The sequence below is a fragment of the Castor canadensis genome, chromosome 13 (assembly GCF_047511655.1).
Source record: "Castor canadensis chromosome 13, mCasCan1.hap1v2, whole genome shotgun sequence".
Classification (NCBI taxonomy): Eukaryota; Metazoa; Chordata; class Mammalia; order Rodentia; family Castoridae; genus Castor; species Castor canadensis.
In genome coordinates, this window is record NC_133398.1 from 80,694,378 (window position 1) to 80,710,587 (window position 16,210).

At 43.0% G+C, this 16,210-nt stretch overlaps 1 protein-coding gene across 2 annotated transcripts in view; it reads right to left on the bottom strand.

Annotated features, from left to right (window-relative positions):
* Positions 1-14,837, bottom strand: part of Gnaq (G protein subunit alpha q) — a 254,207-nt gene extending 239,370 nt beyond the window's left edge. Inside the window, exon 1 of one of the 2 annotated variants that reach the window (XM_074052099.1) lies at positions 14,589-14,837. In XM_074052099.1, the coding sequence (XP_073908200.1) occupies positions 14,589-14,724 (136 nt within the window). In that variant the 5' untranslated portion in view covers positions 14,725-14,837. The remainder of the gene's footprint in view (positions 1-14,588) is intronic. The other variant, XM_020184968.2, reaches the window with a different exon arrangement.
* Between the last annotated feature and the right edge of the window lie 1,373 nt (positions 14,838-16,210).

Genomic DNA, 16,210 nt, shown 5'->3' on the forward strand with positions numbered 1-16,210 from the left:
GGTATTCAACACGAAATCAAAGCATTAAGAGTTTTAGGATGTGTGAAAATAAATGAACTAGGGGCAAACCATTGCAGGGTTAAGAGCAGAGATGTTCCATAGCCAGGAAGCCGTACCACAGGGAAGAGCAGCATATATGGAATGAGGATGACAGCTGTGAGCACAGAAACAGTCCTGAATGCCCATGTGTGCCTCCATCCCATCTGACACAGAGGTCCTTTCCATGCTCGAACTAAAGTAACTTCACCCTTCTTTAAGTTTAGCCTGTCACACCATCCATAAGATCCAGAACAGACCTGAGAAACATGCCCTTAGCCACCCAGAGTTTTACATGGTTCTTACAAATGTTATCATTCGATACATTCACTGTTGTCTCTGAGAGACTGTTAAAGAAATAAAATGTGCGCAGATTAAGAGGTGCTAATGTTATTACTCACCACTAAGGCTTAGAGAATCCTTTTAAACCTGGTATTGCCAATGTGTCTATAATAAACAGGAACAAAAAGTTCCTAACATGCAAATAAAATGCCAGGGAAGGCAGACAACAATGAAAGTAATACAGATCAGGAGGTGGGGAATTATAGCCAGAATGTCAAATCTGGATTGCTGACTGTTTTTATAAATAAAATTTTATTTGAACATAGCCACACCCATTCATTAACAAAGTATTTACAGCAAAGTTGAGTAGCTCCAACAGAGAGCATATGCCCCAAAAAACCAAAATCAGGAGAATCGCAGTTTGAAGCCAACCTGGACAAATAGTTCTGTGATACCCCATCTTGAAAAACCCTTCACAAAAATAGGGCTGGTGGAGTGGCTCAAGGTGAAAGCCCTGAGTTCAAGTCCCAGTACTGCAAAAAAAAAAAAAAAAAAAAGAGAAAGACAAGGCTCTCTATATATATCTTGAAACTGCCAAGACCATTCAAGGGCCAAAGAGTATATCTTGTCAACAAACAGTGCTGAGACAACTAGATATTCACATACAAAACAATGAAGTTAAAAGCCAAGTGTGGTGATACAGTCTTTAATCCCAGCACTCAGGTTAAGGCAGGAAGATCAGGTCTGAGGCCAGCCTCAGCTGCATTGCAAGTTTGAAGGTAACTTGTGCTACACAGCAAGATCCTGTCTCAAAAAGCAAACATCAAAAGACAACAAAAAAGCCAATGAAGTTAGAACCCTATTCACACTATAAACAAAAATCAACTCAAACTGGATCAAAAATCTACATGTAACATTTAACCAAAACTATAAAACTTAGTAGAAAACAAAGATAAGCCTTTGTGACCCTATATTGTAGCCAGTTTTTTACATCTAACACCAAAGTATAAGCAACAGAATAGCAAAAGATCAACAGATTTGGTTTGATAATAACTTCTGTATTAAATAATACAAAACAAAGAAAAAGAAAAACAACAGACTGGGGTTAAGTTAACTGCAGTAAATATGACAAAAAGCTAATTTCATTGGTTATGTTTGGAGCTCATAAAGAGGCAAATGAAATGAAGAGGCAACTCACAAAATAAACTCAATAAAAACAAGCATGTGGGAAGACAATCCTTCTCACTAGTAATCAAATAAATACAAATTTTAAAATCACAGGGGTACCAGTTTTTGCCTACTAAGTTACTGATCCTCAGAAGATTGCTCACCATGTTGCAAATTGTATACAATCATGTCAGAATGTTTTGAGTGTGTGTAATCAGGAGTCATTTTTTTTTATATTCTCTGACCTAGAAATTTCATTTCTATGAATCTATTGCAACAAAATTGTGTATTTATTTTAAAAAGCTATCTACTAACAGCTTCATCACTGCATTATGTGTAAAATGAAAACATGGAGAGAAATCTAAATGCCAAAAATAAGTTGAGTAAAAAAATTAGCATACATCCTCTAAATAGAATATTATATAGCCATTTCAAACATTAATAAAACTCCACATGGCCACATAGAAAATGGGAATATAAAACTGACTAGAAAGGAATAGTATACAGAAAAAGACTGTGGTACTTACATTATACTGGCACATTTTGGGTAAATTTATGAAACATTTTAAAACCTTTTTTCCTAGCTTTGTGCAAAAGAGCTGTTGTGTTATTGGTAAAATTTTTTTAAATCAATGAAAAAAGCAACACATAAAAATAAACCAGATACTAGTAACCCACACCTGTAATCTAGCTACTCAGGAGGCAGAGAGCAGAAGAATCTCGGTTCGAGACTAGTCTGGGCAACGCACTCAAGACCCTATCAGGAAAAAAAACCATCACAGAAAAAAATGGCAGGTGGAGTGGCTCCAGTGGTAGAGTGCCTGCCTAGCAAGCAAGAAGCCCTGAGTTCAAATTCCAGTACTGCCAAAAAGAAAGTAAATAAATAAATAAATAATATCACTAGGACTGGGAGTGTAGCTAAAGTAGTAGAGTGATTGACTAGCCTTATGCCAGTACGCTAAAAACAAAAAATTAAGGCACAAAATGAATGGTTATTCTTTTCAAACACATAAAAACAATAAAATGTATCTCTTAAGAATGTAAGAAAATTCTCAAGAAAAACGTACATAGTTTGTCTTGACTCAAACTTGGACTTTATTAAATATGGCATTTTTTTCGTTATTAAATTTTTTTACTATTTTAGAAACAACCATACCACCAGAGGATATATAAAGTGCTCTTCTTTATTTCATTCCAAAAAGAGAACAAAATACAATATAAATTCAGGCTAGAGCACACTGCCAAAAGATACATAATATGATATAAAGGAAGAATATTTTTATTAAGAAAAAATAAATGTGTGACCTCATGACTCAGGACTAGGGATGCACAGAGCATTAATTAATTCTGGTAAGGATACACTGTGATTGTGTAGCAATTCACAGTTAGACTTTGGGGATTTAGAAAAACCCTACAGAAGTATCTCTATTCCCATAATAAGCATGGCCTGGAGTGAAAAGCCCTACAGAAACCATGTTTCTTAAAGGACAAAGCTGGTAATTTTTAGGAAAAAGTATTTGGAGACAAGATCTCCCTGAAGATATTCATGAAATCCTATCTATAATTTCACCCATTAAAAGGCAACACTTTATCAAGAATTGCATGAGTAAGGAAATACAAATTGTTTATCAGAAATGGGTAGAGTAACACACAAGTATCTTGTCCCACAGAAAAAGGGAAATTTATGGGACTCATCACCACAAGAGGTGGCATTTCTAATGTCACCTTCGAGACTGCTTAATGACCCAAGGCCTCAGAGGAAAGCCTGAAAGTTCAGAAAACATTGGTCCTTGAACATAGCAAGATCCTTCCCCATGTCAGAGCCAAAAGGAGACAGCAAATTCAAAATTAGTTCTTGGACCACCAGAGAGTGGTTGGTAACAAAGCTAGACACTGATTCAAGTGTCTTTCTATTGCTGCACTCTCTAGTTCTTCTCTCAAATTATTCAAAACTATTCAAATTTTTCAAAATATATTTGCCCACATGTTGAATCAAGAAATCCTCTTAAAATAATATCATGTACAAAAGCTGCTTCTTTTTGAAGGCTGGCATAATTAGAAATAGGCACTTTAAAAATCTTAGAAAGAAAGAGCTGGGGCGGTTGCTCAGTAAAGCACATGCATAGCACACATGAGATCCTGGGTTCAATCCTCGCCACAGTCAGATGGATGGGGACACACACACACTCACTTTCTCTCTCTCTCTCTCTCTCTTAGAAAAAAGTCTACTGCCAACCTTAGATGTGATGGTCTGATTGACTGAAAATTGCCAAGTGTCTCTTCTCAGCTAAAAACTGCGAAGTTATTTCTACAGTACATGCCTCCACCTGAGCATGAATCTACCTGGCAAGAATAGCATGTGGTACGTCTTATCTGCTTATTGCCTTGGGCCACTGAAAAGCTCTCTACTGGAGAAGCAAGCCAGGTGAAAGCAGACTTCCTGGACAAGGATGTCTCAAAAGCATTCTCATAGCCTATCACCAGATGAGCAGAGCTTTCAAGATAGTAATAAATGAATTTCTATTACGTGAAACAGGTAACAGGAAAAAAAAAAACCATACATGGAGGAGCCGCCATGTTGTCAATTTTCTTTTTCAAAATGTGAGTAGTTCTGTCCAGGACTCTGCTGCACAGCTCCACATGTGATCTGTGCTTGGTCTATCTAATCAATCCACACAGAGAGGACCGACAACCCCACTCCTCCCAAGCAACCCAGGCTTCCATCCAACCTACATCTGAGAAAGAAAGGACACAGAATGTGACAATGAAAACCAAAAAATGCTCTTACAGGTGTACCCAGCAAAGGCACAGACACCTCTCCTTCCCTCCAAAGCCAGGCACCACCCTACTGGCAACACCACCACCTACCCTCCAAGCCCCATACCCCTTATTACTCTCCTTCACCCTGTGCCCATTCTCCTGTTCCCAGCACCCTTCCAACACCAAATCTGAGATAAGCGCAAAGAGCACTGATGCTGATAAGATAATGAGAAGGCAGTGGGCCAGGATGAAAGCAGGGGCCCAGGAATGCCAATCACCTGCCTGGCACCTCTAGCAGAAGCAGGCTCTTCTTACATTTTTCCTCAGTACTCGGTAAGAGGCCATATTCCTTCTTTGCCCATGGCTGTTCTCCAAATACAGACAAGGGACACAGGAACTTGTTCTCTGACGGATCCTCTGGTCATAGTCCTAACAACTAAGGTTAGTCTGGAGGTCATAGCATTAAATATGTTTGAAACAATAAAGCACGACTTTTCTCCCCCACTGGACTGTATTCATGCTATGGATGTTCTCCTGCGTTTAATGAAAGTCACAAGAAAATACGGGCACAGTGATGGAAGAAGAAATGAGTACAAATGCTCCAATGCTTACTTCTAAATCTTCCCTGGAAAGCCTTAGAAAAGGGACCTACTAGTTCCAAATACAAAGCAGCCCTCCAAATGAGTTTTGCTTTGGTGTATGGGACTCACAAGGCCAACCAGCACTCACTCACTAAAAATGGCAGAGATGCACTTGGTGAGAAGTGATTATTTGTAGCCAAATGAAAAGTAATGCTTAAAGCCCAATGAACAAAAAACAACCAGAAATGCAGCAGTGAGTATCTAAGAAAAGACCCCAGGTCTTGAGCAGATCAGTGCCCAAACTTGGAGCCTCTGGCGCTCCACCTCTGTGCCTCCCAGGATACAGCCCTTCCTGCAGGAAGCAAGAGACGCACGCTGATATGACAGGAGGTTTCGATACCATTCCCTGTGAAGACAGTGCAACTATCAGCAGCATGCCAGGCAGCAGGAGGGCAGCTGTGGACACACTCGCTAAGGCCTCATTCACAGCTCCTCCTCGCCACTCCTCCTCCCCCTCAGAACTGGCAGAGCTGCCTGCAGGGCCAGAAGAGAAGAGGCAGGCAAAGCCCCCTCATATAGTCCCTCACCACCACAGGGTGGGTAGCTCAGATCCCTCATCTGGAGACAGATTTGAGCAGAGAGTAGCCAAGATGCCAAAGCTGAAGAGGGGAAGGAGAAAAAGTTTCAAGGTTCAAATGGCCTTTATACACCTTTTTTGTATATTCTCTCTTCATTCTATATGTTCCTATAGAAAAAGCAATCAAAACCATGGAACAAATTTGGCCTAAGGTTAATCTACAAGGGGAAAAAAAAAAAATCTGAGCGGTAGGGCAGGGATACCCCATAACCTTTCAGCTGCAGGATACAGTAAAGATGATCTTTCACAAAACCAATCTGCCAGTTTCTAAATCATCACATGACTTATCAATTCTCAAGAACATGTAACACGAGCTGGAGGGCCAAGAGTTAAGCACTAAAGTATCCTGGCATTCTTTTAAGGCCAAACTGTGGACAAGAATTAAAGTCATCCTATATTATTAGAACAAGTCACAGGAAATGGGTCATCTCTCTAGGACAAGAAAACTGCATTTGCTGTCTGCAGAAAGAATGAACAATATAATGAAGATGCAAAGTGTAGATCCTGAAATACCAACTCACATAGTAAGAAAAGATCATTGCACCGTGCCCTGAAAAACAACCAGGAAGAAGTGTACACAGGCTGAGTAGGTGCAACCCCTCCTTAACTATCTGTATGGAGAAGCAGTCAGAAAGAGATGTCACTAAGGCTCTCAAGCAACTGAGACCAGGACACCAGGGCATTCAAATCATGACCTGATGATGTGCTGTTACTACACACACACACACAGGCACGCAGGCACTACAGCCCACCGGGCCTTCCCTCTTCCAGCAAAGGCCCTGCATCCTATTTTGAAACCCAGTGGCCATTAGATTATGCAGCACGGCCTCACTAACTCTCTGCTGGTATCACAAACTGATCTCAAGTGCCTACCCTCTGGAAAAGGAAGGAGGATTTTACATTTTGTTCAGCAGCAGCACATTTTGCTTTGAAGACCAGAGTAAGTCCTGCAAAAGAAAGTTAATCATCTCCTACCCCCATACTCACAAACCCTGTTTTTTAATCTAGTCAAGCACCCAACTTCCCCTCTCCCCAGCTCACTGCCACATGATGTCTGACAGAACTTGGAGGTTCTCTGAATCCCTAGGGAATGTGCAAGACACAGAGACTTTGAGGACCACCTGCTGCAGCGCTGTGATGAGAGTGTAAATGGGGCAGGGTAAATCACTGTAGTCACCAGAAGATGCCACCAATCACCCTGCTGCCCTTTCAGCAAAGGAAATGTACAAAGGGAACAATAAAAATTATGACAATAAATATATTTAAAACATGAAAAAGAAACAAAAGAAGCCAAGTTTACTGACACAAGGCTAAGGCAGGAGGACAGTGAGTTGAAGGCCAGCCTGGGCTACATAGTGAGCCCCTGCTGCAAAGCAGCAAAGAAAAAAGAGAAGAAAAAGAAACAAAAGAAATTTTAACAAGTGTTGATGATAGATTTAAAAAAAAAAAAAAAAGGTGAATTCTTGAACAAGGCAATTAATTCATTATTTCAGTTCTCCAAAGGGAAAAACAACTCAAGGCTATCTCCTAGAAATATACATGACTATGTTTCTAAATATCACTATTCACAAACTGCAGAGAGCTAAAACCTCTCACTCTACCTCTTTTTCTTTAATATGTACATCAATTATTGTTCCCTTTTGTGAGGTTTTAGAAATACAATGACATTAATAACATCTTAGTTTCCAACTGCACCACAATCCATTAAACACTTCCTTGAAACAACTACTGTTTCTAAAGCAATCAAATGACTCTCAATCAATCCAAGATTAATCCTGCAATAAATGTGTATGGAATTTTCAAATTTTAAAGGGCTTGTATGCCTGGGAGCTTTCCATTGGAACTGCTGGACTCACTGCCATTGGCCTTTCAACTTGAAGCAATGTGAGAATGAAGCCTTCTCCCGGGAGAATTAGAGGCCAAAAACCATGGCATCTTTAAAACAATGCCTTTTACTGTGCCCCAGGTGGCCCAAGAAGCAGCAGAGTGGGAAATGTAGACCATATGGATGGCACCCGTTAGAAAAAGTAAGCCATTTAAACTCACTTCCTCCCTTCGCTTTCTTTTGGGAATCCAGCTACCCACATACCCCTAGCTGCTACTTGTAACAAAAACCACTGTGTCATGTTAAGCTACAAAGAGGCAAGAGCCATTCTCTTTGCCCTCCAGGAGCTTCCAATCCAGTTAGAAACAAAGCAATAGTCATAGCTTCTCACAGTTCAGGCAAAAAATGACATGCTTCAAGGAATAACACATATAAATTTAGAAGTTCAAATTCTTAAGATCATCTGCTTTCCCCAGTTGTATAAATTCTTCCAGAAAAAACTCCTACAATGCTCTACAGATTATTTTGTCTTTTTTTGTATGAAAAACCAATAGCAAAGCAAAGCCAGGAAAGACAAATGTCAGAAAGACGTGTCAGTACACAGGCAACAACTATGAAAGAAGACTATGAAGAGTGCTCGTAGTCCTTCCTGTTGGCAAATATGAAATAGCAGTGTTTCACATAGCACATTATTTTACACACGGTAGGTGCTGAATGTTTGTTCTTTAGCCAGTATTTGGTATGCAACTGTTCTTCCTTAAGATACAACTGGTAATACCTTGGAGGAAATAAATGTATATTTTCCAGTAACTGACAAATAGTTGTTGAATAAATGGATTTCAAACATCTTCATAATTTTATTTTTACATAATACTAATTTTGTTCTTTAAAATTTAGCCATACAGAGGCTAGGGATGTAGCTCAGTGGTTAAGAGCATGTGCTTAGCATGCATGAGGCCTTGGTTTCAATTACCAGCACCAAAAAGAAATCACTCATAAAGGCTTTTGGCATATAGTGGAGACAATGGTTACATCACACACAAAAAAAGGGTTTTAGCAAATATTCTGCGCTAATTTCAGAAATAATAGCTAGGAGCATGTAATCCCAGCACTCAGGATAGAGGCAGAAAGAGGACTGCAAGTTTGATATTAGCCTGGGCTATATAGCAAGACCCTAGCCAAAAAAAAAAAAAAAGAGAGAGAGAAAGAGAAAAGGGAAGGAAAAAAGAAGAAAAGAAGGGAAGGAAGAGCCGGGCACCAGTGGTTCACACCAGTAATCCTAGCTACTCAGGAGACAGAAATCAGGAGGATCAAGGTTGGAAGTCAGCTCGGAGAACCTAATCTCGAAAATATCCAACACAAAAATAGGACTGGAAGAGTGGCTCAAGTGGTAAAGTGTCTGCCTAACAAGCATTAAGGCCCTGAGTTCAAGCCCTAGAACCGCCAAAAAAGGAAAAAAAAAGGAAGGGAGGAAAGGCAGTCAGGAGTGGGTAAAGGGTTAGACACAGAGCTAAGCAGCAAATTCAGTTTGGGGCTCCCAGCATCCCAACACCTATGAATATTTTTGTTTGCAATGCACGATTCATGACCCCTTAGTATTCACTAACTTATCTCATTAGTAAGTGTGGGTCCTTTTTTTCTTTCTACAAGGTAAATGAAAACTGAGGCAATTTTACGTATCAGTAATGCAACAAATCAAAGGTGACTGTCTAACAACTTCCTATAATTTTATTAGTAACAGCTGTTCACAGGAAATAGCATTTGGGTCTGACAATAGCTCTTTCTTTAATGTTACTCCATTGGGCCGAAAAAGAGACAGCACTGACTGTTTACAGTAGTCAGTTACTGCCAGATTTAATTATGATCACACATTTACCTTCTATTGCTATTTCACACTTCCCTAGGATTAACTCTGCACAGATCTTAACATTATTTAAGAGCCATTATAGAAGTTTCTCTCTGAAAAATGTCACTGCCTCCTCTTCAGCCAGTAAATGAGACTTTACATTTGTTGCTACAAATACTTGTATTTCTCTCAACCCAATATATCGGGTCTTGAGAACACAGATTCCTTCCACTTTAGGAAGAAAACAATCCTTAAAATGGCTTCTCTCTCTTCCAAGACGTTCCCTTTTCTCCCTCCAAAACAATTCCACTAACATCAACGGAACTAACAACTCCCCTTAAGGAAAAGTTAAATGAACACCCAAATCAAAATTATCCTTGGAAAATCTTGTTAATTTCTCTTCAAGTATGAAGAAGTCTATTGCCTTTTCTGCTAAGTTTAGCATAGCACGCAGCCTCACATCACAAAAGCTGTTTCGAGTTCTTAAAAATTCATCTGTAATAAAAATCACAACTATATTTATTGGGTAATTCTGAAAACTGAATATAAACCATCTCTTTAAAAGTGAAGCTGAATTGGTCTTTTTCTAAATGAGAAAGAGCCTATCAAATTTATTTGTAGAAAACAAAATGGTTACTAAATTGTTCATATGGTTCTACTTTCTAAACCTTTGTAAAAATATTTGAATAGATTCACACAGAATAATTTCACTGTTACCATACGAAGAAATAATATAAGTGCAAGATTGAGTTATACAGCAAATCCAATAAATCTACATAGCTCAATGCAAAAATCCTACTCCAGAGGCTTTGTTACATGCAGTCAAATCTACTGCTTTGATTTGTATGAGGGGATGTCTCCACTTCAATCTTCAGATATAAACTATAAGTACTTAAAAAAAAAAAAAAAAAGAGGAAGCACATCCAAATAAATCCTGACATTTAGACACATCCAACATTTGGGAAGCTAAAAAAAAAATACCAAAACCAAAACTGGTCCAGACCTTAAAGCACCATCATAACACCTGTATTTGGTGTTTCCAGAATGCTTTCATTCTAGGGTTCTGCGCAGCCACCCTAGACAGCTACTAGGTTAGTGACTGAAGGAACATGCCCACTCTTTTCCCCCAAGGAACTCTACTGAAGGGAAGCTGGCAGGGTGCTTTTACTCTCATGTGCATGAATGAGGGTGACTGAGAGTGTCTAAATTGGCCAGAGCACTCCCAGCCTTTCGTGTCTCTTTTTAACTCTCCAACTGTACGATTTTCAGTACAAAGGTATACCTCTCATATTAAAGTGTTCTGTCTGCAATTCCTAACATTCCATGTTGAACTACTGTGGTTCTCCTCACGTTACTGTATGGGTAAATCACAAAACTATGATTGATAATCAGACATTAAAAATTCACTCTGGAGACAGGCATGATGATGTACACCTGGAATCCTGTACTTTCGGCTACTCAGTAGGTAGGAAGGAGGTAGGAATTGGAGGCCAGCCAGAGCAGTTAGCAAGACCCAATCTCAAAAGCAAAAGGGTGGGGTATGGCTCAAGCAGTAAGAGCAGTTGCCTAGCATACACAAAGGGACTTGGGGTCAATCCCCAGTACCACCCCCCCCAAAAAAAGCCACTCCAATCAGTGTACCATGGAGAAAAACACACAGCAAAAAGGAAGGTAGGTTTGAACTAGCCTTTACACGATAAACAGTAATCTAGATAGAGAATGGTTTCTTTTTCTTCAAACTTTTATACTTTAACCATGACTGTTATCATTCCCAAATGTACCAGCACAGAACTGTAATATACTAGTTCAACATGAGATGTAACAAACATCACATTAACACATCATATTCTGGAATGCATCTGGCTCAGAAACCTACCCATGATTTTCTGAGATCATGACTTTATCTGCCAGAGATTAAAAGCATTACCAATCACCACATCTCTATAATTTATTCATTATTGTTGGGTCCCAATTTCTAACAGGTCATAAATAAAAATCACTCATTCAGCCAATATTTTTATTAAGAGTGCTCTGATATTGTGTTAGAAGCTGGAATTTAATAGTGAACAAAACAGACACAATCCTACCTCATAAACTTGAAGTATACAGAACAAGTAGAAAATCTAGAAAAGTATATGTAATTCAGTTCAAAAGAACAAAAGCATATGTTCTTCCAAGATTGTCTTAATCCTCGCTGGTTTTCAGTAGATGGAATCCAGTCAATAAAAAAGGTTTGCCAAATCTTCCTGTTTGATGACTAAGTTCAAAAGAGTAGAAACTCATGTAAAACAGGCTTATGGGAGGAAAAACACTATCAAGGAATTGAATAAAATATCCTAAAGCAGAGAGTCGGGCCACTTATTCCAAATAGACTTAAAAGGCAAGTCAGTATTACATGGTGTAATCACCAATAAAAATAGTCAATAAATATTCATGATATCAACTAAAAAAATACAATGTACTTTATACCTAAAAATGTATAAAAACATTAACCAAGTGAAAATTAAATATTCTGTATCATACATTGAATACAAAGTTTTCTTTGAGGTATCAAAGAAAGCAAACAAAAATGATCTCAAACAATGAATTAAAGAAAACAAAAATTCAGAATTTGACATTTTTACTGAGATAAATTTCAGGGTTCATTTCTTTAAAAAAGAATAAAAATCAAAGTAAGCACTGTGGAATAAATTTGGAAGACAATGGCATAATTGCTGGATATAAACCAAAATAGCCCAAATTTTACTGTCACACTTGGTTATCTAGTCAGAAAATCATTTTCCTTGTGTTATCTCTCTATATTAACAAATAAAAGTAAATAATTACGTGAACAAATGCCACGAATGCATTTTTATCCCTGCAAATCCTTTTCCATTAAAATGGTGTCATGCCTTGAACTAAAACTTACTTTGAAAATAATTTTATATTGAATGTCACTTCAGTACAAGGGTAACTCATCCATTTAAATAAACTGGTTAAACAGTAAGTAGATGTGTAAACTGGGAAAGGATACATTCTGTAACCTCTCTGGATGGGTGTTGTCTAAATGAAGGAGAACATACATCCTGTCACAAAGGCGCACATCAGGAAATTTCCCAAAGGAACCCCTCCCGGGAATCTTTTCTTGTTCAAATCAGTGCTCATTTCCCTCCTGGACTCTGAACTCACACAGCCAAACTCACAGAGAAAGGTTACACTTAGTACACACTATCACTGCATACCCAGGCGGGTACCACAGTAGGTACATTGCGAAAGCAACCTGCCTTGAAATGAAGAAGGAGCAATTCTTACATGATGTCCAGGAATCATGTTTGACAGAAAGCTGTATAATTTTTTTAATGTTACTCCAGAATGCAGGTGCTAAATAAATGCCTATAACAGGCCATATTTGAGGGATGAGATGGGGCTGTGTTAAACTCTACTCAAATATCTGACAAAAAAAAAAAAGTCCACACTACCACCACATTAGCATTAAAACTGGTTGACTTTACATTCCCCCCATCCTCAGAAAAAAGCATAGTATGTTATTTAAATACACAGTATGTAATTAAGCATCTATGTAAGTGTAGTTCCTTCTTAGAAATTTAGGCCTAGGCCCTCCTGACAACCCCCCAGAGCTCTAACTCATAGTTGCTGAGAGACCCGGCGCTGTCACCTTTCAGGCAAATAGGGCTGGTTAAGAAGACCTCAAACGCCCTGTTCACAGCTGAACAAAAACACATAAAGGCTGTAAACAAGGCAAAATTAAAAGAAAACCTGGCTCTTAAAGCAAATCTCTCTAAAACACATGCTTTCCCCCTTAATCGTATACATTTCCCTTGCCCTCACTTTTTTTCTTCTCAATCTCGAGAATTCAAAAACATTCAACCGCATGTTAGAAATAGGACAGAATGGGGGTGGGGGAGCTTCATTCCCTGAAGACCACCTCTTCATTCAGCTCTTTGCCTTCTGTTCTTTATAAGTATGTGCACATTTATCTAACTGGGTTTCAAAATGAAGACATAATCATGGCAAGTGAATTAACCATTTGTAACTCTTTTCGATCATTAAATTGTGTTCCTGCTTGTTAATGATCCAGTACATAAGCAGTTCAGTCCCAAAGGTAATTGGTTCCTTGAGCCGGCAGATGGAATGGTCCAGATAAGAAAAAGAAGTCATGCTTTGCAAAGCCGAACCCATAATACCATATTCTTTTCTTACAGAAATGTTTGAGAAACATATTTGCTACACAAGGAAATAAATAGAACACAAGTGCATACGTTTTTCAGGCCTGTTAACTGCAAAGCTGTTCGCTCTTGTACCACAATAGCTCAGAGTTATGTCACGCTGCTCGTATGTAAACCCTGATGGCTTGATTCTCAACATTCTCTCAGAGATAATAATCAGTAGAATTCCTATTTGAGAAATGACATTTTCTTGCTGAGTGTTAAAGTGAAATGTTTGGGGGGTTTTTTGGTTTTGTTTTTTTTTTTTTTTTTTCAGAGATCAGAGGGAAATTTGTTGTTCACTTCCCGTTTTTCTTCAAGCCTAGATTTCAAAAATAGGAAAACGCTGTCCGTTTTTAACAAAAGGTTTCTATTTGTTTCCAGGAGAGTAACGGAGAGGCCACACTGGTTTTCAGTAGTAACTATTGTGAATGCAGGCCTCCATCTGGGTTGCCTTATTAAACAAAAGACACTCGTCGCTGTCAACAAGCACACAGCACAAGGCTCCTTATCCCTCATCTTCATCCGGCAGGAATGGTGTAGATGAGAAACACGCCTGCCACACCATCCCTGGTCGAGAAACTCTCCTGGGGTCCCTCTTTCAGTGGCCTAGTGGTTATAGAATGGCACTTGGGTGTCACATTTGGGCTTGCCCTGCCGCCCCGCCCCCAAAACATAAGCCCGGTTTCTTTGGAGGGCCAACCTCGGTTTCCTTATCCCACTCCTAGGAAAATGCAGTCGCCAATCTGCACGGTTCCACCATTCCCTGCTGACCCCATAACACACGCTAATGGGTGCTCACTGGCCACCCCACGGCACGCCACCCCCCAAAGCATCACGGCTCCGCTCTCCACCCTGGGGGCTATATACGGCTCCCCGCTCCAGCCCTGGAGCTTCAACCCCTCTGTCTACCCTTCCACCCCCGTGCCTGTCCCCACAGTGATATGTCATTTAGTAGAGGCACTGCAAGTAACGCACAACCCTCCGGGACACACCGAGGCACCGGGCAGGCGGCCCCGACCCCACTTTGCGCGCGCGCGCGTGTGTGAGTGTGTGTGTGTGTGTGTGTGTGTCCGCGCGCGCGCGCGCGAGTGCGGGTGGTGGCCGGGGGGCGCGCCTGGGAGGTCAGGGGCGAGCCACAGGCGCCGGGGGCGAGGGGCACCGAGGGCAGCCGCCCCACGGGCTACACGGTGGTGGGCGTAGGGGCGCAGGGGTCCGACCAGAGAGCCCGGGCCCGATCCACACTCACCGAGCAGCAGCAGCTTGAGCTCCCTGCGGGCGTCCCGCTTGTCCCTTCGGAGCTGCCGCTCGATCTCGTCGTTGATCCGCCGGGCTTCCTTGGCCTCCTCGCTCAGGCAGCACGCCATGATGGACTCCAGAGTCATTCTTCCAAAGTGCCTCCGCTGCAGCCCCGCCGGCACCCCCTGCTCACACGCGCGCACACACACCCTCCCGCCCTCGCTCCCCCGAGGCAGCGGTGGCCGCGGAGCCCCCGCCGCCCGGGCGCGCGTCCGGGAAGAGCTCGGGGAACCGCCGCGGGGGTGGCGGCCAGGGCCGGGGCCACCAGGCGGGCCGGGGGCTCGGCGGAGCCGGCGACTTGGGCCGCCCGGAGGAGCGAGGCGGGAGCAGGAGGCGGCCGCGGGCGCTGGCTCGGGGGGCGCGCGAGAAAAGGCCGCCGCGCCCGGCCTCGCACAGACGCCCGCGCCTCCTCCTTCCCCGGGAACGGGCGGCCCGCCTCGCCCCCTGCTCCGCCGCTGTCGCCGCGCCTCCCCTCAGCTATACGCCCCCACGACGAGAGCACATCCACCGGGGCTTTCACGCAGCAAGCGGCCGCCGACGGCTCCCCGCGCCCGGCCGCCGCCTGACACGGCTCCCGGGCGCCCTCGGCCCTGCCCGCGCCCACCGCTCGGCTGGGCTCGGCTCGCGCGCAAACCCGGCTCGCCGGCCGCCGCGCGCTCTCCGCCTCCGCCTCTGCCAGACGCCCACCCCCGGCCCCGATTGCCAGGCGCGGAGCGGCTGCTCAGTGCGCGCCCTCCCCCTCGCCACACACACACATTTTCTTCTTTCTCTGAACTGGAGCACAGATCCGGGAGGGAGGGAGAAAAGCGGGGAGGGCGGCGGGCAGAGGAGGGAGGAGGAGGAGGAGGAGCGGGCGCGGGAGGAGGGGAGCGGAGGCGGCGCCGCCCGGCCCCTCCTGGAAGGCTTCCCTGGGCTCCAGCCGCCGCGGCGCGCCTCCCTCCCGGTGCGGCTCTCGCTTCGCCCGCGCGGCTCCCGGTTGGGACTGCGGACCCCTCCTTCTCCCGCGCCCTCGGCGAGGCCCGCGGACGCAGCGGTCACAGCCGGCGGCGGGGCGGCGCGGGGCCGGTGGACGGCTGCTGCTGCGGGCCCAGGCTGCCGCCGACCTGCGGCTGCTGGCTGGCCGCCCGGGCGTGGTGAGGCGGGAACATGGCGGCCTGCGCCTTGCCTTTCAGCCCCCGGCCCCCGAGCGCGGCCTCGGGCCACTCGTGTCTTTCCCGGTCCTGTTTTTAAAACGCCATTCGGCTAGACACGAGCTCATGTCGCCTCTGACCCCAGATCAGTCTTCGAAAATAAAATAGTCTCCATTGTGGGACACGACCAGGGAAGAGGAGGATTGTCACTGCCTGTCCCCCCACCCAAGGATTAGGGGACATTAATAGGGGAGACTGTCCTCAAAGTTGCTTGAGATAGGAATCTAAATCCTGAGCAGAAAAATGAAACTGCCCAGGTTCCAATGAGCCTCAGGATAGCGTCCAACTTTTGCATGCCACTGAGGTTGGTTTTGTTTTGCTTTGTTTGTTTGTTTGTTTTACAAGTTCTGCTCTTGTCTTTGAAAAGGCACACGGAGTTTAA